The 23,476-nt window shown below is 43.7% G+C and overlaps 1 protein-coding gene across 7 annotated transcripts in view; it reads right to left on the reverse strand.

Annotated features, from left to right (window-relative positions):
- Window positions 1-241: 241 nt before the first annotated feature.
- Window positions 242-23,476, reverse strand: part of CHCHD3 (coiled-coil-helix-coiled-coil-helix domain containing 3) — a 222,905-nt gene continuing 199,670 nt past the window's right edge. For 5 of the 7 annotated variants that reach the window (XM_019543771.1, XM_019543769.1, XM_019543766.1 and 2 more), the window contains 2 exons: window positions 9,857-9,992; window positions 242-980 (listed from right to left, as the gene is read on the reverse strand). In XM_019543771.1, coding sequence (XP_019399316.1) covers window positions 954-980; window positions 9,857-9,992 — 163 coding nt within the window. In that variant the 3' untranslated portion in view covers window positions 242-953. The remainder of the gene's footprint in view (window positions 981-9,856; window positions 9,993-23,476) is intronic. The other 2 variants (XM_019543767.1, XM_019543770.1) reach the window with 1 other exon arrangement.

Consider the following 23,476-nt stretch of genomic DNA (forward strand, 5'->3'; position numbering starts at 1 on the left):
GGAGCCCAGGGACTGTGAGAGCAACAGCAGGGAAGTGATGTGGGGGAGCAGCACTCAGACTAGGACCCCAGGGGCTGCACTTTAACCCCTTGGGGGCCACTTGCAGCCCATGGGGCCTGCCAGCTGGACAGTCCTGGTTAGAGCAAGAGCAAAGCCAACTCCCACTGGATGACTCCATCCACATAGGGACCGTTTGCTTCCTACGAGCAGTGGAAAGAAGCAGACTAGTCAGGGACATCTGTCCTGCTCACAAAATAAATTTATTGTTGATAAAGGACGAGCTATAATAGTGACAGCAGTGGAGAGCATAACAAAATCCGTGCAATGCAACTGAAGGCCACCTTACACCTGAAGTGTTGGAGCACTAACAACGTTATTCCAGCAGAGGGCAAGGGAGGGGAGGGGAAGGAATTTTTTTATTACATAATTTTGGTAATAAGTTAAGCAAACATTGCTTCATTTACACATGAAAAGGAAAACTGCTTAAATGCCAGCAGCGAGCACAGGCTGCACAGTGTGGTGTAGTAACGGGTTAGTTTATACAGTGATGCCATATTCTGGCACACCAAGTGTTACGTACCCCCGGCTTCGACGGCAAGGAGATATGGAGTAGATTTTACCACAAAATAGCAGCAGTTGAAGGATATTTTCCTCCTAAGGTCAATGGAAGTTTCTTTTCTCTTCCTTTCTTTAATCACCAATAAGTGGGTTTTTACTAAAACTGAACAGTGTCCTCAGATGTATGATTTCTGATGTAATAAGATACAGGTCTTGGCTTTTCAAATGGCCACACTGATTGAGCCGTGATGGCTGCTGCTCTTGAAACGGCTCTTCCAGTTCCTCTCTTTATCTGTCTGCCCTGTAAATGGGCTGTCATCTTGTTCTTGGGGGAAAAAAATGCTCTGCTGCTGAAATTAGAGTTGATGGGCTTGTACTGGATTTGGATGCTGCCTCTATCCTCCTCTCCCGAGCATGCTCTGCTAAAGAAAAGGGAGAAAAAAAACACACATTTCAACATTGAAACACTGTTTTGATGCTCCATGAAAGGCATCAGCTGGCTGCGTTCTAGGTTTTCACACAAAAAATACAAAAAGAAGGACATATGAGAATAGCTTTGGGTAGGAACCAAGCATTACCTGCAGAGCCCCAGGGAGCAGGACATTGAGATAATGCTGAAAAAGCAGAGAAAAGTACATCTCATCCTCAGTAACTAGTGCTCACGGGTGCTAGTCACTCACGTCCAGTTAAAAACCACACCTCCACCCTTACAGTCAGGTAAAACTTACCTCAGTGTCAGTAGGTAAATCCTACGCAAAGTCATTGGGATACCTTCTGCTGAATTTTTAAAGTAACTTAACACTTTATAAAATGACCTGTTCCTTGGGTCCTGTGAGCCACCATTACAAGAGTCTTGCGAATGCGAACAGGTAACGCTGACCACATGCTTTTGGCACCTGGGCCAGGTACCACAATGGAAAAGCACCGAAGCTTCACACTGCATGGTTACCCCACTTCCAAGTACTCCAAGAGGCAAGAGATGACCGGCTGCACTAACACTCGTTCCTGCTGGCCCATACAAGAGCTTTACTATCAAATCCCACCAGAAAGGCTCTAATAAAGTCCTTGGTGCTGGGCTCTACTGAGTCTACACAAGCCTCAGTTGGACACGCTGGTGGCCTTTGCTGACTTTCTACTGCTGCAGTCTAGGTGCCAGAAGGGCTGTGGAAACAAGAACCTGCAGTTTAGCAGCGGCACGAAGGAGCAGGTACCAGGCTGAGTAATGTGAGTATTAACTGGAAGCTGGTCCTCAGCTGGCTGGCTGAGAGGCTGTGTTCACTGAAAGGCTGAGATATCCCCAGAGGCAGCCTGGAGCTCCTCACTCCTAGTGCCCCAGAGAAGGCAGTAGCTGTAGGTGGGAATCATGAATCTTAAAAGCTGACGGGGAGGTACCTGGCCTTTTCAGGGCCTGAGAACTGGGTCCTGACTTCAAGGCTTCCCAAGTTATGTGCCCTGGCACTTGAGGGGGAAGTCAAGATATAATCAGTTGACAATAATACTTCAGCAGTTGGCTTGGGGGAAGAGGCAGATTTTGCTAGTCACGACCCTGGTGCTTGTGGGAGCGAGTGGTAAGGGCCTGGACTTCCAGGGTCAGGGCAGCATGCAGTCTGCTCCAAATCAACGAGCACAGGTGCAGCAAAATCATGGAAGTGGAGAAACCCATGAGTTGTCTTTGAGGTCTCGGGCCACACTTGCATTACACCCACATATATACTTCAATGTTTCCGAAGACAACTTGATTTGCGCAGTTCAGCTGCACCAAGCACTGCAGTTTTTTGGGGGTGTAAGGAAAAAGAGCGTGCTGAGCACCAGTTCACAGACAGGCTACCGCACCACAAAGGGACATGCAGAACAGAGAACTCCTCTTCCCTTTACCAACTTCAGAAACAACCCTGGGAAATAAATGAACATAGAAAAAGAAGAGTCCATTCCACATTCCTAAGGAGTCCTGCAAAATGCAGGTAAGTAAAACTTTTATTAGTTAACAAAATATACAATCTGAACCTTGGCAGCAGCCCCCAAAGAGATTTGGCTGGAACTGATGAAGGCCATTTTAACTAGAAGGCCCCCTTGCAGTGGCAATATAAAAAACTTGCATGCAACTGCTGCTGGGCTGAATATTAACATTGCATAAATTTAACACTGCATAAATTAACATAGGAAATTCCCAAATGAGCCGGGGTAAAGCTGTGCAAGTTAAAGGGAAAAAAAAAATGCTTCTTTCATTTAGGATCTTGATAGCATTTCTATCTCAAAAGTGAGAAAACAATTTGCAGTGTTTGCTCATTATTCATAGATTTCTGTCGGCAGGACTGCAGCTCTGCATAGGCAGGTAGGCTGCAAGGGATGGAGTCAGCAAGGTTGGCTGGGGGTATTTTCTATTACTTGGAAATAAATGGCAGCTGTGCCTGTAAAACAGGAACACTACCGCGAGCAGCTGCAAACTGTGGGCCATTAACCTTTGTTAAAATGATCTTAACAGTTTCCTCAAATATGTTTGTTACATTATCTCCGTTAAAGGTTTCAGGATGATTTCTGAATTGCAACTCTCGTGGATGAACTCAGTCATTGTCACTTATACCGGCTAGTTCTCTCTATTGGCTTGTGGCAAATGACAGCGCTGTGCTTTGCCAAGTTTCTAGAGAATCGACATAAATTTTATTGTAGCTAGTATCACTGAAGGCAGAAAATGAAAAAAGCTATTAGGATCCTCTAGTCCATTTCCTCACCAATGCAGGGATAGTCCCAATTATTTTAAATGTGCCGAGCTTTCTTTTAAATGTCACAAAACAATAGGGCTCCCATTACTTCCCTTGGAAGGCTCTTCTGCATTCAAATCCACTGTTAATCATTTTTGTTCCTCTAAATGCTTAGAATTTGCCAATGTCGGTATCTGGTCATGTGCCTAAAACTCACTGCATTATTCTGGGTGGGCAGCGCCACTGTGTATGGAGGGACTGTTACCAGCCTGCTCTTGTATGTGATCTTCACGCTGAATCCAACGTTTGTAGCCTGTCCCTCCTTTGGTATTATTTGCTCCAAGGAAAGTGTCCGAGTTCTGTATCACTCTTCCTACCTGGAGTAGCCACTTTGTCAACATCTGCCTATGTTTCTAGTTCTTCTCTAAGTCCTTTATTGGTCCTTGCAATTTAATACCACCTGCCAATTTGACCAGATTGCTCCTTTCCAAGCCACCAATGAAAGTGTTAAAAGATGAAAAGCCACTCCTAGGATGCCTTGCACAATCCATGCAATGGCTTTTCATGCTATCCTTTGTTAAAGCTTTCTAGCCGTGTGTCAGTCACCAGCAGTGTTACTATATTTTATAAGATATGACCAGATGCTTCACTAAAATCCATATGTATTATAAGCATTGGAATTTGGTCATATAAGGGTTTATTCTGGCTACAAGAGATGATTAAGGTCCACTTTATGCTATAAAATAGAACACTGTTTCTACGTAAACTGGAGACCAATGTTTTGTAACTGGGTTTTTTTTAAACTGCTCTATTGGTAGCATAGACTAAAGGCTGGTATCATGTTCCATATTCTTTTCAACCATAGTCACAACTGAATATGGTTGGAGCAGTGGGTGTCCACACCCGACATGCCTACAACTGTATTTAGAATTGTAGAAAATTCAGGTGGGAAGGGACCTCAGGAGGTCACATCTAGTCCAACCCCTGCTCCAAGAAGGACCAGCCCCAACTACATCATCCCAGCCAAGGCTTTGTCTAGCTTGGGTTTAAACACCTCAAAGGATGGAGAGTCCACCACCTCACTGGGTGACCTGCTCCAGCACTTTACTACCCTCTTCCTGGGAAAGTTTTTCCTAATATCCAACCTAAACTTGCTTTGCTGCAACTTGAGCCCATTGCTCCTTTCTAACATCTGTCATCTGCCCCCACTGAGAAGAGTCCAGCTCCATCCTCTCTGCAACCCCCCTGCAGGGAGCAGAAGGCTGCTATTCAATCCCCCTCAGTCTTCTCTTCTGCGGACTAAATCAGCCCAGTTCCCTCAGCCACTCCTCACAAGTCATGTCCCCCAGTCCTTGAACCATTTTCTTTGTCCTCTGCTGGACTCTCTCCAATTCCCCACATCCTTTCTGTAGTGGGAGGCGCAAAACTGAACCCAGGACTCCAGATGTGGCCTCCCCAGTGCTGCATAGAGAGGAATAATCACTTCCTTTGATCTGCTGACAACACACCTACCAATGCAGCCCAGGATGCCATTGGCCTTCTCTGAAACACGGGCACACACTGTTGGCTCATGTTCAGCTTATTATCCACTGTCATCCCCGGGTCCTTTTCTGCACAGCTGCTGTCCAGCTGGTCAGCCCCAGCCTGCACCAGTGCGTGGGATTGTTTCCTCCTAAGTGCAGGGCTTCGCGCTTGTCCTTGTTGAACCTCACAAGATTTCTTTTGGCCCAATCCTCCAATTTGATGTGTTCTCTCTAAATCCTAGCCCTACCCTCCATTTAGAAACTATGCTGTATAAAAATGGCATGTGGCCACATCTGCAGCTAGACGCCAGTGACTCATGTATAGCAATATTGCAATGCAAGAGGATTCAGATGAAGGTGGTTTTTCTTGTTTGCTTTGTTTTTTTATACCCCCACCACTTTATCAGCTCTGAGTAGACCAAGATAAGAGTGATAAAACACCAGTGGACAGTCTGCCCCAGGGCTCTCATTGCTATCACTGGTGTTAATGCAACAGCAAGGAAATCTTTTAAAGAGCATGGGCACAGACAGAGCATTTATGTCCCTCTCCTATTATAAAAGTATGAAAAATATTAACAATATGCTTCAGTTTATCAGCCTGCTACCAAGGCCTTTTAGGTAAAGATTTAAACTCAAGATAACTAAAAAGTGTCGAATTCCTCTGTATTAGCAGCTCTCTGGGTCTTTCTAACAAGGGGAGAAAAAACCAGATAGAGACATGAGATTACACACAGAGTGAGAAATAAGGAGCATACGGAAGAGAGGGTGAGATAATTATAAGCAAGATGGGAAAGAAAGAGGAGTCAATAAATTCAATTTATGAAAAGCACAGTGAGTTCTCTGCAAGAGCACAAGTGCTCAGACTCACCACCTGGAAATCGGATTAGTTAACTTATTTGGTTTTCAATATCTTGGTCTGTTCCCCTTGGCAAATTTCGCTCTTTGTTTGGCTTCTTGTCATCAATGTCAGTTAACTTTTTCGTTCCTGAATCTGCTGCCGAACATGTTTTCAGTTGTTAATCTTTGTGGTGTATTACAATAACACTTAACAATTATTTCAAAGTAACTATTTGCATAGCCTTTTGGTAATGAGCAGGTAAAAATAATTACATTTACAGCTGCAACACAAGAAGGATGAGCTCTAGAGAACTGATGTTCATTATGAAAAACAACTGTTCCTCTTGCAAATATTTCCATCAGAAAAGGCTTCCCCGCCTCTGTTATCTTGAGACCAACCTGCATGAATCCCCATTCTCAGAGCCCACAGAAGCAAGAATGAGAGAAGGGTTTTAAAGAGACCAGGTTCAGATGCAGGGAACATTTTGTAACTACTGGAAATGTCTGGCAGAAACTGCAATAAGGAGGTTTCTCAAGGGGCTCAAATTTATCTAGCATAATCTTTTTGCCCCTTTTGCTATCATGAAAAAGAGCATCTCCCAACTTTCAATTCATTTGTCCCTATAACTGACCTCTGATGAAGTACTGGCCACGCTTAATAGTGAAAAGTATTTTTTTTAAATGATGTTTACATTAATGATTTATTGATGTTTATAAACACATTAGTAAATTAGTGTTATAGACCTTGTAAACTATGGTCCTATACAAACTGGACCTATTGGGTCACATAACAAATCTCTTATTATTGATTAACCATCTGCTACACATCTATAAACATCCACGAGAGTGTCACAAGGACCTGCAAGTTTAGTTCAGATTTTAGAGCTGATGAGCACCACACACTGATAAGGGAAAACTTGGAAAAATTAAAAGCCTACTGGAGCGGGTTGGGGATTGCTCAGATCAATCTTTAAAACTTAACTCAGTTCTTTATTTTCCTGAGCACGCTTGCCTCACAGGAAACACCAGAGTATAAATGCTCAAATCTGCTGTTCTCTCAGCCCTGCAGTCTTCCTTCTCTTCCTCTGGAGTGAGCTCCCTGGTGCTGGGGTCTTTTGCCAGACCCTGAGAGTGTACCCTAGCCTGGTGTTACAGCCACCCTCTTCCCTGAGAGCCTTTCAACTTCCCTTTGTGCCAGCTGATTATTTCTATCAGCTGGGTCAGTCCTCCTGGGCAGACCTGCAATTATGTCTCATTGCCCACAGCAGGGCTGTAGCCCCTGCAAGCTTGCAGACTGCTATACCTACAGATTAGCAGGTCTTATTGACAGCCTCCCTAAAGAGCTACCTGAAAGATTTACTAAGCCACAGGCAATTATTTTAGGGAACTCACAGAAAACTGTGCAGAAAAGGAAACCAGTTTGGGCTGGGAAGTGCCTCTAATGGAGCTAGCAGTAGCCATTTCTGTGCACAAGGGAGTGTGAGACATAGGGCATTGGCCAGTGTCTACACAGGTATACCGAGCTTTCCAAACCTTCTGTGACCTTACAGGCTGAGCAAGGAACAGGCATTAAAAAACGAAGAGGGTGGCATTAGATTTAGCAAAGAAAAGGTGATAAGGCAGAAACCTTGGATTGTCAAGGGAAGGAGTGGGAACTGAACTGCATATAGCAGGGATATCAGAAGTCGACACCACTCCTTCCCCTGGTCAAATCAGGACCACAGGGCTTCTTGCAGGCTGGATCCAGAATGCAAGGAGCTGCTTGGGCCAGATCTGGACCTGACTGCAGACTGAGGCAAGTGGCAGCAGCACAGGCGTTAATGCGGCCATTGATCGACATCCCCAAAGGACTCCACACCTGTGCATTCAGTGGCAGGACTTGCCCCTGCTCACACTGCCCCCCCCCCCCCCGAGATGCAACGTTTGCCAGGGGAAACAGCTCTGTGCACTGTATCTTTTGACACCCCAGCTTAGAGCACTGAAAAATGAACAGGACAAGTGATAGAAGAACATACCTGCACAGGTACAGGCTTGTACTGGCACTGGAAATGGACAGTGTCCTAATTAGTCCTTTCCATCATAATCTCTAAACGTACCATAGGCTACAGAATCACATTCTGTTGGGAATACTCATTAATGGCGAGATGTTGCACATCAAAGCAAATTGGGGAGCTGCCCCGACAACTACACAAACTGCTTTGCCTCTGTAATCCCCGCACATACCGAAAACAAACACGCAGCAGCTGTTCAGCTAAGCTCATCTTCCAGGCCTGCCAATCCAGCAGAGATGCCTATTTTGAAAGGGGCACACTAACTACATGGACCATGGATTATAATAACAGAACAAGAGAAGTTTATTAAGCGTTGCAGACCTCAGGTTGCATGAATAATTTTATCACTGCAACACAACTGTGACTGTTTGGCTAGAATTTAGATTTACACAGCAGCAGACCATTAGCAATATTAATGTCAATAAAATCTGAAGTAACAGCAAAGCAACAGTCAACCAGTGTAACCGCGAAAAGGTCAGTGACTTGCTATGGTCAAGCTCTGTGTAGGCATAATTAACTATAATAAAGGAAAGAAGGATTTGCTAGCAAATATTGGAAGAACGTGTCAAAGTCTGTGCTGAAAAAGTGGAGCAGGTGTTCTTAACTTTTCCTTCTAACTACTAGCTCACCAACTTTCTTTAAAAAAAATAAAAGGAAGACTACCACTAAAGGGCTTATTTCAGTTCATGCTTACATATACCCAGCTTCAATATATGATTATTCTCCCATTGTCTTCTTCAGAAACGACAAGGAGGGAATACTCTGTGTTTGAGTTAGCGAGGGACCCGTTCCACGATACCAGATCTCAACCACCCTGAAAACGTAGGTATGTTCAGAGATCTGAGCTTAAGTTATCAGTCTTGATATAATAAGTAGGAGCACATATGCTTGGTCATAAAAGAACACTGGAATATTTGACGCTGTAGGGGATTTTATTTCCTCTTATGGTGTGAGGCAGGGGAGAGGAGTGGATCCACATGGGAGGGAATATGGGGTGCAGGAAGAATCTTTGTTTTCTTTTTACATTGGTATTGAAGGCAGGCTGGGAAGAGTGGGGACCACTTCCCTGGTTAGAGGCAGGGAAGTGGAAGAGGTGGACTGCTGCTGAGTATTAGGTGGTTTTGTGGGGGCGGGGAATTTGTCTTGTAGCTTCTTATTTTAACATTTTTTTTCTGTTTCTATAAACTTTTGGGGGCATCTTCTATTAAAAGCCACCTGGAGCATTTTGGCAGAAGGCCGGCATATAAATCAGTATATGCCTCTCTCTAAATATATGCTTGGTGACTGCCTCTTTCTCTTATGCTGCTCCAATACGGCCACGAGACCCAGCTGAACAGGACTCCACGAGAAAACCAGCTCTTCCTCAGATCTTCAGTTCCAGTTTTCATCTGCAGACTGATGCAATAAGGAGTGGTACTTTCACGAATAAAATATCCAACTGCCATATTATTATGATTATACGCATCAAAGGCCTTTTTTAGGAAAGAATCCATCTGGTTTACCTCTAAAACCTGAACTGCGCAGTTATATGCCAGACACAAGGAACAATATTAAATCACTGCTTTTTCTAAAGGAGTTACAGGCTTTTAAACAATATATATTCTATTTTCCACTGATTTACACTACTTCTTCAAAAACAATTAAAGAAAAAGAGCCTCCAGACATAAGAGAGCAAATTCATTCTTCAGATGGCATTAAAAAGTTAGCACTTTATGGCAATATCATAAAGCCGGCAAATCAGGTGACAGGTTAACGTGACGAGGTATAATGCCACATTCTGGAAACATATGACACATAAGAAATCAAGACTTCTGACTGGTCAGCAAGTCCATCCAGGACAGACACTGATTTGGTACTGAAATGGGAAATGTTACAGGTGACCATTTGATAACAAACATACCCATCAGATAACTCCCTTATCTTCCTGCTAAAATAGCAAGTATTTCCTGGCCTCTGCAAACAGCAATGGCTATTACACTGTGGAACAGTCTCCCCAGGGAAGATAAGAGAACCTTATTGCCTGGGTAATTTAAAATGAGACTTGACATAGCACATATTTAAGAACACGCTGCTGGGAAAAATCCTACACTGGCAGAAGAAAAGGATTTACAAATAAATATATCCAACAGGTCTTTTCTCCCCACTTTTATGCTTGTGAACCAGTCAGTAGCTATATTCCCATACCCACCTGTTTGGCATGATTGACACAATGCAGGTATTGGTTGGCCAGTGCAGAGCAGCTGAGGGTCTCGTGAGAGTTTTGCTGATAACACTGGAGAATTTTACCCTGCAGATCAGCACAGATTGGATGAGACTCATATCGCCTAGGGAAAGAAAAACAGAACATTTTACAGTTTCCTTCTCAGAGACATTTCACGAGGGCTTTATGGGGCTGTTTTGTTAAAAGTAAACCCAATAATAAAAAGTGAAGGAAAATATTTTAGAGGCTGGAAGGAAAGGCTGCTTCTAGAGTTAACTCTGTTGTTACCTGGGTTACATCAGGGAAAAAAATAACGGCGAGGATGAGCTGTGGGAGGAGGGTTATTAAGATGAGCAACATCTTCCAAATCCAGATCTCAGTACTAGCAGATAGAAACGCTTCAACCACAATTTATTTCAACTGAGCGCAGGTCTTTTACTTAAAGGCCCAACCATCAATAAACAGGCCTGCTCTTGCCTGTACTAAAGAAGCAATCACAGAACCTCAGGAGGTATCAATCCACCTTAACGTACACATATCCTTATGATCTGATAACACTTTGGTTTGTCATGCAGGGATTGTGTGCGCGCCACATGGGAAGGGGACATTATCCTGTTGTACAGGCCTACAGGGGGGCCTATTACTTTTCCCGGATCACAGAGCTCTCCTTTTCCTCAACTGATAGTAGCCGGTATTTCGGAAGATGAAAGTTCCCCAAGTTCTAATCCTGTTTCTCAAATATGTGTGCGCGTGTGCATGCATGCACCAGTGCGCATGCATGCTTGATTTAAAAACTGTCCGTTTTCTCTGCTTAAATGAATTCATGAGTCTACCGCATCCATCTTTCTGCTTAACCCAATCCAGCCACCGTCAGGTGCTGTGACAAGTGAGCACTTCAAGCTGAGTCCTTTAAAATGTAAACTTTTGTGCTAGGTTCTTGTCATCTTGCATTTGTCCATGAAGTGCCATCCACACCAGCAGTGTTGTAGAATTAATAGATGATTCCTGAGCTTCAGCTTCAGTTTGAATTGGTCATGATATTGGGTGGATCAACAAGTCTTTATTTTCCTTTCTGTAAATGGGCGCATATTTATAATACTTGATTAATCTTAAAAGATGCAGATGTTGGTAAGCTGTTTTAGAGATGAAAAGTGCTAGGTATTATTGAACAAATTAGCTAGGTCTGGGTATTTCCTTTTTAAAACAACATAATTGCAATGGTGCTTACCATTACAGCATGGCAATCAAACTACATTAAAAAACGCAAACCATCAATTACAAATGTCCATTTTTAATCAATGAAAAATAAAAATAGATTTAAAAAAATTTTATGTCTCATCTATTTTAAAAACAGCTATTTGCTTTATGTGCATATACACCATGCTCAACTGATCTTCCAGTTAATCCTATAAGGAATCTGAAACCGGTTCTTCAAACATATTCCAGACTACATTATTTTTAGTTCAATAAGGTCAAAAAGAGAAGACTCATCAGACAGAGTATTCTCAGATGAATATTTTGCTCCTTCTTATTTTGCTGATTGGCCTAGGCAGATCTATATTTTACTAGGGCATGAAAGTGAAATGCAAAGCACAATACTGTTCCTTGGGGGAATTTACTCTTGGCAGTCTCTCAAGATGTAGTACCAAAAAAGGAATATTAAATCTCCTTGATTCTACACTATATACCTATATAAAACATCCTTCTTCCACTCTTCATTCATTATTGTACATCTCTGTGAAACGCCTAACACAAAATTTAAATGCTGCCCCATGTGCTTATAGTCTTCATGATCTGAAAGTTCAGCCTTCTGTGGACTCTTACAGATGAGGATTTTCCCTTAATCCCCACTCTGCTGATTCCAGCGAGCATTTTAAGAAGCTGCTATGCATCAAAATGAATAATGATAAAATGTTGTAGTGACTGATTATGGTAAGTCCTATAGCTGTATCAATATGAAATAAAGTGTGAGGGCAGCAATGCATATGCTCTTTGTAGACTTATGACTCACTGCTCCGATGATTCAAATTTCTAACTAAACCAGTGCTCATTTTTCGTGACTGAAACCTTGCCCTGGATTCATAACCCAGTGCAAGAAACCACAAGTTAACAAAATAAAAGCGCACACACTTAACCTACCGCCAAACCTTTAGTCACAAGTGATTTTAAAGTCCCCATACATACCCCATGTCCCACAAAATTGAGGTGAAGGAAAGAAAAGGTCCCTTTACACATTTATTGCACACATTTTGTAAACTTGTCTAGTACTGTTTCAAAAGGGATACTTCAACCCACGCAGGCAGGCTCTTTCTTTTTTTTGAGTCATGCTGTTAGTGACACAATTCAAAGCTTCTGCATTATTCCTTATTTGAAATGTGTCGATGTTTACTTTTATGCTGCTGTCAATATTACAGCACTTTGGGGGCTTTGATTTCCTGTCTCTTAATCACTTGTTTTTATAGCAATACATTTTTTGTTTTGTTTTGGTGGGTTTTTTTAATGTCTCCCAGCCACTGCCTATCTCCTTAGATATGCCAACCTGGTATTGATGGGAGCTCAATGTAAATCAACCTAGTTCCTTCAGAAGACCATGTCCATTTTCTTGGATTAGTCTAGTAGGGAAAAGTGCTGGCACTGTATTGATTGGCTCTGCTTGTTATACTACCCTAATGCACTGTTTCCACTTTTGGGAAAACACTAAATGAGATTACTGCCTATCATTAGGTAGCCATAAAATACAAACTGTCACACCTTCCATTCAGGAAAGGGTTTCCAAGATGCTTCCAATGTGCATTATGGTAAGTCTGACATACAGTTAGCAATTGATTTTTGTAGAGGAATGTTCTCTCATCTTGCTGATGAACCAACCTGCTCTTAGGCAGACAATCATAAACTGCAAAGGACAAGATATCTCCTTGGTAGGGAAATGCCATATCCACCTAAAAGGGAAATGTCGCTAATCTCTCTTTATAAAAAAAAAGAATATTTTATTACAATGGTTCAGGGCCTGGAGAGTCTGACTGATGGAGAAAGGGTAAGAGACCTAACAATGAAAATACTAGTGGAATGAAACCTGTAACATCACGATTTCCCAGATTTTCAATATACTCATCACCTCTCTTAAATGCCTGTTTTAAGAGACCTCCATGGAGTATTTTCTAATGTACTGATGACATCTGCTCCATCTTTATTAGATCACCCCTTTTCAGAAATCTGCTTTCCTTCCCAGAATGGTCATTCAAGATATGATTTACTCTGTCAATAGGGTGCAAAGCACAGAGGAAGGGGAAGAATTGCATAGGAATGGCAGAAACAAATGGGGTTGCCTAGAGAAAAGATGAATTTAAGATGACCAGACAAACAGTCTGACAGGGAATCTATTATAATCGTGACTCTATTATAATCATATAACCTATTATAATAATCTATTATATTCTAAGGGAAATGCTGGAATTGGCACTGCTTGGAACATTCACAACTAAATTCGACAGAATAACAGGAAAAATAGTCCTCGTCTAGCAGGGGGATGCGCTGGATGGCTTGATACCTCTCTCCAATCATTAATAGGTGGGATCCCAGCATTATTCTAAGGAATAACCACTCTCATTTTAAAGAAATTGAAAATGGCTTCCTCAGCAAAAATCAAAATTGAAAGCAGCCTGATCTGGACAGGGCACTAGATGGAACAATTGCAATAACATGTTGGCATGGAGTTTACAATGACGTGTTGATTGGCGTTTCCTTTCTTGCCTTCCCCCCCAAGCACCTCAACCTCCAAGAAAAATGCTTCTCTTCTTGATCAATTGTCTCCAAGAAGGTCATTCTCCTACCTTTTCAACCAAGCTGACGCAACGGAAACTGGTATACAGTGAACACACAAAGAAAATAAGAGCTTTTAAAATATATATATATACCCATGCTAAATATATTCACGAAGAACAAATTTAATGAAAGTGACTTTGAATCTATCTAGTTTCTCACAAAGAGCACAGCTCATTATATTCTGAGGGGCTCGAGGAAATGATCTCCTTGATAGCGTTCAAACAAAATGCCAACCAAAGAGGAACTCTGAAACTGCCACAGGGTAAGCTACACGGTTCTGTAATAAAACGGCCATCCTGAATGGGAGAATCCGAATCGCTGATGAGTTTCCAACTGTGCGGGCATCCGATATAATCCTGTAGGATCAGGACTGTTAAGTAATTGTCACAAAAATGGAAAAAAGGACACACATTGAAGTCTTAATGCACTTTGAAATGTCCAAGGAAAACAGATCCTGCAGGTCACAGATACAGTGTGATACAACTTTACAGACGCATGCACACGCAGACCTGCGATCAGTGGACCCGCCGTTGAGAGTGAAGGTATCTTGGGGGGGCAACATGACAGCTTCTCAAACAGCAGACAGCACTGCCAGACTGGAAAAGTTTGTAGCAGGAAGCAAAACAGGGGGTTTCCAGGTGAAAACACAGAGGAGTGCAAAGGGAATCAATGTGAAGAAATAAAACAACCCCCCTCCCGCCGGGTAACAGGGAGCCCAAACCCTGTGACTTGGGCACAATGGAGGAGAACAGGGGACTGTAAGAGGGAGCCAGGGGGCTCCTGCCACTTCAAGAGAAGGCAGCAGGAATGTAGGCTGGCCCTTAATGAAGAGGGTAAAACCCCTGTATATGGCTGGGGAAGGCCACATGACTGGGGGGGCAGGCCTTCAAGGTATATAAGCCCAGGGCCTGAGCCAGAGCTCCCCCGGGAAAGCCGACCACAGGAAACAGCACCCAGGGATACCCGAGGTACACGAGGGTGAGAGTGAGCCTAGCACAGCGAACCACAGCTTGTGGCAGGGAATCGTCCGGCAGCGGGGAAATACTCTGTGGAAGCAGAGTGCTTATATCTCTGCTGTGCGGGTGCTTGTGTTTGTTGAGAACCGGAGGACCGGATGTGGCTGACAGGAGGCTGCAAAGGTACCATCACAGAGCTCGTGGGCCAGAAGCACAAATGCTTCAGAGGGAAGCTGAACAGAGAGCAGCCTTTCCTGGGTCAGGGATGCCAGGGGCCCTTGCCTGAACTTTGAGTAGTCTTGCTCTGGGTCAGGGATGCTGGGGACAGCTGGGCCGAACTGAGAGCAACCTTACCCTGCGCTGGGGATGCCAGGATAGCCGAGACATGGTGCAAGACAGGTTAAGGGGTCCAGACACATATGGAGGGCTAAGGCCAAGAGAGCTGAGCCCAAATCAGCGGGACAGGGCTGGAAGGCTGCAGTCAGAGAAAAGGGGGGCTAAAGCCAAGAGGGCAGAGGCCTTTACAAACGAACTAAACTGTGGATACAGTAATATCTGCAAGACACAGGGGCACACAAGGCCATGAAGTTAGCCCTTAAGGCAATTTGGACCAGTGGGGTTGGAAACCCTGAAGCCAAGAGACTGTGGGGCGCAAAGGGGGAGACTCAGAACCCAAAATTTAGATGGGCCAAGTAGGGTCCAAGAAAAAGAGAAGGAGACACAGAGTGCGCGCAAGCAACATGGGCTCACCAGCTTCTGAAGGCAATCTCCTCTCATTACCTTTTAACACCAAGGTACAGCAGGTGAGGAAGCAGGGGGAGACCCAGAGAGGCTAGAGCAGGAGCCCTTGCAGGATCAAGGCCATCACTAGGGAGAATCACGGTGGCCCTCAGGTGTCATCCTGTTCCCTGTTCCCTCCCTAATCTGCCAAGTGCCAAACCCAGAGACTGCCCATGCCCCTTGTGGCACATGTACCACAGGTTGGCCACCCCCGCCTTATGCAGTGTTGAGTGTTTCATTCTCATCTGTTTAACTGCAAAAAGTAGCTATGACACTGGTGTTCTTCTCAGTTTCCCTTGATACCCACCAGAGTTTTACCAGTTGCTTGGTTTAGCCCAATGACCCCACTACAAGCAGCGGGGAGTCTAACAACATAGCACTACAGCAAGGCACTGTGCAGAACAAGAGGCCCCTCCCTTAAAAAGCTTAATATCTAAATAGAAGACAAAGAACGGATAGAAGGAGATGGGGGAGTAAAAGGAGACAACGAGAGTGATCAGTGAAACAGGCAACAAACATGGCACATCAGCACCTTCAGTACTGGCAGGTTCTCTGGAGGCACCGCGGAGGCACTGTGGCGCCAAAGGTTTGAAGTGGGATCTGAGGAAAATGAAGCAGCTTTGAGCAGGTTTACAGGGAATTCTTTTCCAAACATAAGAGGCAACAGCTAAGGTGCTTGTTTGGAAACTCTCAACAAGTGAATGATAGAGTCTGGCATCATGGGCCAATCAGAGTCAGCAGAAAACATCTCCAAAGGGTGGGCAAATGGCTTGAAAACAAGTAGCTCATACTAAATAGCAGAAGAAAAGGAGTTAGCAGATGAAAGCAAGGAGAAGAGTGACATGGTTATGAGCTGGGCTGGGCTGGGCTCTCTGTTCTGGAAAGTAGAGCTGGCCCTGCCCCTCCCCAGCTAGAGCAGTGAGGGTTGGCTGGCAAAGGGGTTTGGGAGGGGAAGTCCACCTGGGAATGCAACCCAGTCTACTGAGGGGGGGGAAGGGGAGAGACTGCCCCCCTAGGCAAACCCTGACTGGGGTCTGGGGCCAGGGACAAGGGGGGGGGGTGAGGGTTAAATACCCCTTCATCTGCTCAAACTTACTGCTGGCTGCAACCATGGACTACTAATCCCAGAAGCACCTAGACGCAGGAAGAGGAAGTGATGAGCAACCCTGCAGAATCCTGCTGCTGTAATTCTGGACTGCAAATCCCAGAGACCTTGGGGGCAGCAGGAAGAGGAAGTGAACATGCAGCCAGACAGCCATGCTCTAATGCCCCCCCTCCCCAGCTTCTGGCCTGAGTCACTACAGGCATGTGGCTGCGCTTCCTGAATCAAAAGTAAAATGTCTGTTCACTTCTGTTTCAATTTAATCTGTGCAGCTTCAACTAACCTGTAAAGACTGAATCAATTCACTCTTGGGCTTTTTGACTGTACTTAGCCTAAGGGGGTGGGCAGATCACTTCTTCCTAGCATGTACCAACAGGCAATTTCTAAACCATTCATTTCAACACCATATCCTGGACACAGTCTTCAAGCAAAAAAAGCCCCCCAGTAGCAACAGTATTCATAACAGATTGGAGTGGGACATGACTATTTGCCAAGGTCAGGGAGAAGGATGTTGCATAAACTGAGAAGGTAAGAGCTTGGGTGCAAGATTGAGCTGTGTGGATGGATGAGACGAGACATTCTGCAGAAAGGCTCTGCAAGATTTTGATGCAGCCTGCACACGAGAAGCAAGGGAGGGAGAGCCAACGAAGGTGCCTAGGTGGAGGGACAGGCAAGACAGGCTGTAATGACCTAACATATAAATGATAGCTCTTTCTGTACTGAGTCCCACCAAAGAAGTCTTTCTACCAAATCCCTTCCCAGCACCATACCAGGGCTTCCATTCATAGTATAAAACAATAATTACAAAGCAAAGGCCACTAAAGGAGAGAGTGGCAAGACGACATGGTAGTATAGGCCTCTTTTGCACTGTTTTTTAATTTCAGAACTCATTGTCCCTTACCGTGAAGTAGTGAACAAACTTTTCCCTCATTAAAGATGTGAGAATTCACAGAAACACTACGAGATGTATGCAACAGAAATCAAACAGTTATGTTCTGTTAAAATATTTTGGCAATATTACTGCAATCTATAATGGGGTTATCCAGTAGCGCACAATGGCACGTCTATCCATCATCTCCAGCCCTGATCATTAGTGTAGAACAATGCCAACACCTGAAGATTAAGTCCTGGGTGGTTTTATTCTTGCTTTTATTTACACTCGACTGTACATCGTGGCTTTTCTGCTGGGTAAAAATGAAAGGGAACTGTTTCAGGCAAACCCTATTATTAAAACAGTGAAAGTAGACAGCATTAATTTCTCTTCCATCACAATTCAAAATGTAAAATAAATGAGGAAGCACTGTATAAATGACTTCTGCACAGTGACCTTGAACACAACTCACTCTGCCCACTGTCAAATGAACCAACCACTTATGCTATTAACAATCAGTTGCCAGTATTACTTTATACAGTAATAAATGAGATGAATCTAAAAATGAGCATGTACAGTTTTAAAGCAAAAGAAACGCAGTGTTGAAAAAGCTTCTATGAAAAATTTTCATTGCTCTCGCAATTATGCCAGCCACCCTCCCTGCAAGGAAAAAATCAAAGTTATTTCAAATATGTTGACCTATGGGGTTTGAAAAAGAGGGGACAGACCACATCCCAGCATAATCAGATGCTGCTTGAAGGCAAGAAATTTCATTATGTTTAGATGGTATTAAATCTTTCCAGAATGTGAAATCAAATTTGTACACTGACAAAATAAAGCTAGCTTTAGCAACCAAGACTGGCTGAACGTTCATTTTACATTTCTTCGGTCTTATGAAAGTCTCTCGTCTGGTGAAATGTTATGGGCCGACAGGTTCCTACTTCAATTTAAGTACTATCTATACATTTATTTTAATGTGTTTATATACTTAAAATGATGCCTATGTTTGGTAGGACTTAAAGGAAAAAACTTAGCTGAGCATCAGAGAGACTGGTGAGGAGCCAACTTCCCCTGAAACAGGTAGAAGCCATTCAACATTTAAACTTTTAACACTGGATGGTACAAATCACTACTAAATGATTGGGGACTTTTATAAGAAGAATAAGGCTAAAAAAAACCTACTTAATTTAAACCTGTGCTCGTGCTCTCTCAAGCCATTATTCCTTAAAAAAAGGCAAGAAAAATTCCAGTACAATGCTATATAAAACAAGCTGGAGGGGACCTGTGCTCATACATCTGCAGTGGGAACAACAATTTTGAATTACCACACTTGAAAGCAGTTATATTTTCAAATTCAGTGCTACTGGAGCAGTTTGCATTAAGTATAAAGATACTTTCACCAATTCTGCAATGCTTTGACTCCATAAAGATGGAGCACTTTCAGAACACAGGTAAATTACTAAAAGTTAAATTAAATTAAATTTCTAAACTAAAGAAAGAACATGTTGTTGCTTAAATTCAAAGACATATTTGAAGGAATACGAAACTCCTTTACAGTATATAAAATATAAAAACCAGGCACAATGTCCATAGGAAGAAATTCTAAATGATCCATCTGGCTGACTAGGTCTGCATAAATTGACAATAGTAAATATTTTATGAACATAGGATAGGCTACTCCTGTGTTTAATTTTCACCGGTTAGACCAAGGTGACTAGTCATGATAGACCAACAGACATCCCTGTCCTGCAGGATCAAAAAAAATAGACAACTTACTATAAGGGTGCTACCAGTTCACTCTGCCCTAAGCAGAAACTCACAGTTATATCTCATATATCAAAAGAAACACGAAATAAACCCTTGTATTTCAAACACCACAGCATGAATTCAAATTATGTAAATTAAGTTTAGACTGCACATGAAGATAGTACTTGTGCTCCTCCATGATAAAAACACTGTTACCTTAAAGACTTGCACAACTCCCAGGCAAGTAAAATACTGCACGCCTATGGGAGGAGACACCAGGTGGTGCTCTTAAATACTGCAAGTGCAAGATCCTTTTCTTAGCACATGAGCACCGTTTGCTGTCAGGTGTAGGAGGAACTTTCCTTTTGTGGGAGCAGTGGCAAGCAGCAAAGGAAGTAGCCTGCTGTCTAAATCATGATTAGAGCTAGTTTTGAAGGCAGAAATGGCCCTAGGAAGAGCACTGATGCTGCGGCTGACATTTCCCCACCCCTCAATTTCCTCTTCACGCCTCCTCGTGTTGTTTGGGACCACAGCCGCTCCAGGACTGATGTATAAAACATTAAACAAAAAAATCCCTCCAGAGCACATGTCCTGATTTCCATAGGAGCGTGGATTTTCAAGGCTCTTCCATTAAAGTATTAGTGGTTTTTGCCAATATACTCATTGTGGTAAGAATGGGTGAATACATTTTGAGCCTAGGTTAAATCTGCACAACAATCTTGCAATGCTGAACTGGTACGATACTCAAAAGAAAAAGAAGAGTGCAGGAAGGCTAAAGCTAGGACCACAAACCCAAATAAGATTAAACCAAATATAGAATGGTGTGGCGATGTTTTAAATTTTTTATTGCCACTTTTTTTTTTGGAAGAGCGGCATAACTCATTCATGACTCTAAACATCTAAGTAACCCGGTCATCCCCAGTTCATGGCAATAAAATCTTTAAAATGAAACAAGTAAGTGAGGGTTGCTGTATATATGTAATATGCGCAGCGGTCTGTGGGGCTGACACACTTCGCCTGCGTATCAAAGGTCAACAGCAGCTCTCAGTATAAAACACCGCAAGATGCTAACTCCTGGTATATTGCCGCATAAAAAAAATACTCTTTTAGGCAATAAATGAGTTCGACCATTTTTCCCCCCCATAGGGCAGGAATTAATGCAGTGGCCAAAAGTCCAGTATTGACCACAAAAGAAAGAAATAAACTGCTAAAAGTTATTGTATAGAAAAAGCAATCAAACATTCAACATGTCAGATGGTGGTGCTGAGCTGGGCTGTGACTGTTGGAGGGGGCTGAAGTTTGCATCCTGAAAGATCATGAGACGGTGAATTGATTGTGAGCCAGATCCAAAGTCATGTGTTTAGCGTGCAAAATCTCTCTCTGATTCACAGTGCTGAACTGCATTTAGACTTCTTGAGATCTCACGTAAGGCTGCATCAGCAAGACACCCCTTCTACAGGGAGTGAACCCCCTTTCCCCCCCCCGCATTCAACTTATCCTGGGGTTAGCTCCTTTAAGGGCTGTGCGTTAGCAACTAAATAGAAATACAGGTTTCCCCTGCTTTATGAGGGGTCTGTATGTGCAAATTTGCTCTTATGCGATGACCCTTTTTATTCCAAAACTATTAAATGCGAGGTAGATTCACGTAGGCGATCTGTGTGGTGGAAGCCTGCGGTCAGCTACTTTGTGCGGTGCAATGCACAAGTGATGCACACCAAAATATAGGCTCCGGTGTGGATCTCGGCTCCTTGCTCGTTGTCTGAGACACATGTTTCTGCAGTTGCCATCCCCATTATGGGAACATTCACCACCACCCTGTGCTTGTGTGCACTGTCTGCTGTTGGTGAGTACTAAAATTGTCTTGTAAAAGTGGTAGAAATGGGTCTGGGGGTCAGTGTACTTGAGGTCTTGGAACGTATCCCTACTTGTTACGTTGTAAAGTGGGCTCCCTTTATGTGAATTCAAGTTACATGCCATTTCCCAGGAACACATGTACAGCATAAAGCGAGGGAAACCTGTACTGTATTTACTGAAATAAAAGATGAGGTTTTTTTGTTTCAATCAGCACCACAGAAAAAGACCCTCAATCTTAAATGTGTACACAAAGCAAAGGAGGGAACAGGCAGTTGCTGCAGCTCTGACCCTGGCTCTGAGCTTGGGTCAGCAACAGAGTCGGACCCGCAGCAGCCCCTGCCCCCCCCCTCCACTTCCTCTCTGCAGCTTCCCGGGGCAGTAAAAGGGTGGGAGGGGGAAGAGGAAGAGACCGAGGGGCTCTGGGGGTGGGGGGTGCCAGTGACAGGGAGGCTGCAGGAGGAAGAAGTGGGTGGGACAGAGAGCAAGGGCGACCACATGACACCGCACCCCCAGCCACTGCTTTCCCTCCTGTAGCAGGAGGGTGGGAGGGAGAGGATTCAAATTCAAGTCAACCTTCCAGTACTTAGATTCTAAACCTGGAAAACCTGGAAATTAAAGTTTCCATACACAGAATTGAATTGGAGGGTGGGGGTTGTCTTATAGTTATGGCCATCTTATATTCGAGTAATTATGGTAAGGAATACAATCATCCCTGTGAGTATTTCTGATAAGCAAATACTGGATCATGCAAGAGTCTGATTTAGCTTTGACAGCCAGTTACCATATTGGGTAGAAATTTAAAAGAAGCCCCCTAAACTTCCCATCATCCTTATATGGAAAAACAAGCCTATCATTAGGACATTCTGACATGCATTTAGAGAGAGAAGTTAAGTACGGTGTTTGTATAATACAGGGTAATTCATCACTTAGCAGCATACACCTTGCTGACACAGGTACATGGTGTATGTTACCAACCACATGGAGGGGTCATAATATATAGATTTTACAGTAAATCAGTTTTTAACTTGTTTCGATTTATCAGGTAGAAATCAAGTTCCTGACAAAAGTTTCCAGCGTTTCTATTGTTTCTACATTAATGGCCATTTATGGTAGACAAAGGAATGAGTGAAGTTATTTAGAAGGCAGACTGAGTCACAGCTGTTTTCTACTGTATTTGTATGGGGTGGGGGGCTTATGACTCGAGTGTGGTCCTTAAGCACTTCCGAAATAGACAAACAGCAAGTTGAAAACTAGTTTGTGGTAAAACCTGGGGCTTCTATACAGTTTAGTTGCTTCTCTTTCCAATTTTTTATGGAAGCTACTGGTGAACCAGCAGAAGCGAAATTATTCCTCTGGTTAGCTCTAAGAATCTGGTGTTCTTTGCTATTGTACTTATTTAGGAAACAAAGTGTGATGCAGAGTGTGAGAAGACCCTAAGGCTAGGCACAGAAGTTGCATATAAACCAGTTTAAGTGATCAGAAACTGGTTTAAACCTGTAACAGAACAGACGCTCATAAACCAGTTTCAAAATGGCAGAAACTGGTTTAAGAAACACTTGGTTGAATGTAGGATCAGAAGCAAGTGATTTGGGGCAAGCCAGTTTCTGAAACTTCTGTCCCAGGCCCCTTCTTGGTTCAAGTTAAATCACAGTCCCCCAGGATCCCAGGATGCTTTGCAGCCCCTGGCTGGGCTGGGCTGTCTGCTCCGGAGAGCAGGGCTGGCCCTGCCCCTCCCTAGCTGGAGCAGTGAGGGCTGGCTGACAAAGGGATGTGGGGGGGAAGCCTCGCTGGGGTGCAACCCAGTCTACTGGGGCGGGGGGGGAGGAGCAACTGCCCCCCCCAGGCAAACCCTGACTGGGGTCTGGGGCCAGGGATGAGGGGGGTGGGGGTTAAACACCCCTTCACCTGCTCAAACTTACTGCTGGCTCCAACTGTGGACTACAAATCCCAGAGGCACCTAGAAGCAGGAAAAGGAAGTGATGAGCAACCCTGCAGAGTCCTGTTGCCGTAATTCTGGACTGCAAATCCCAGAGACCTCGGGGGCAGCAGGAAGAGGAAGTGAACACACAGCCAGAGAACCATGCTCTAGTACTCTCCCGGCTTCCGACTTGAGCCACTGCAGGCATGTGGCTGCACTTCCTGAATCAAAAGTAAATGTCTGTTCACTTCTGTTTCAATTTAATCGGTGCAGCTTCGACCAACCTGCAAAGACTGAATCAATTCAGTCTTGGGCTTTTTGACTGTACTTAGCCTAAGGGGGTGGGCAGATCACTTCTTCCTAGCATCAGTGTAGTCATGTACCAACAGGCAATTTCTAAACCATTCATTTCAACACCATATCCTGGACTGAGTCTTCAAGCAAAAAAAGCCCACCAATACTTTTACGGGGCTGCAGTAATTTACATTTTTGGTCACTATTTGCATAAAATAAGCGAACACTACCACACACTGCTATAGCCAGGTACCCTCTCAGACGG

The sequence above is a fragment of the Crocodylus porosus genome, unplaced genomic scaffold (genome assembly GCF_001723895.1).
Source record: "Crocodylus porosus isolate Cpor-Errol unplaced genomic scaffold, CroPor_comp1, whole genome shotgun sequence".
Taxonomy (NCBI): Eukaryota; Metazoa; Chordata; order Crocodylia; family Crocodylidae; genus Crocodylus; species Crocodylus porosus.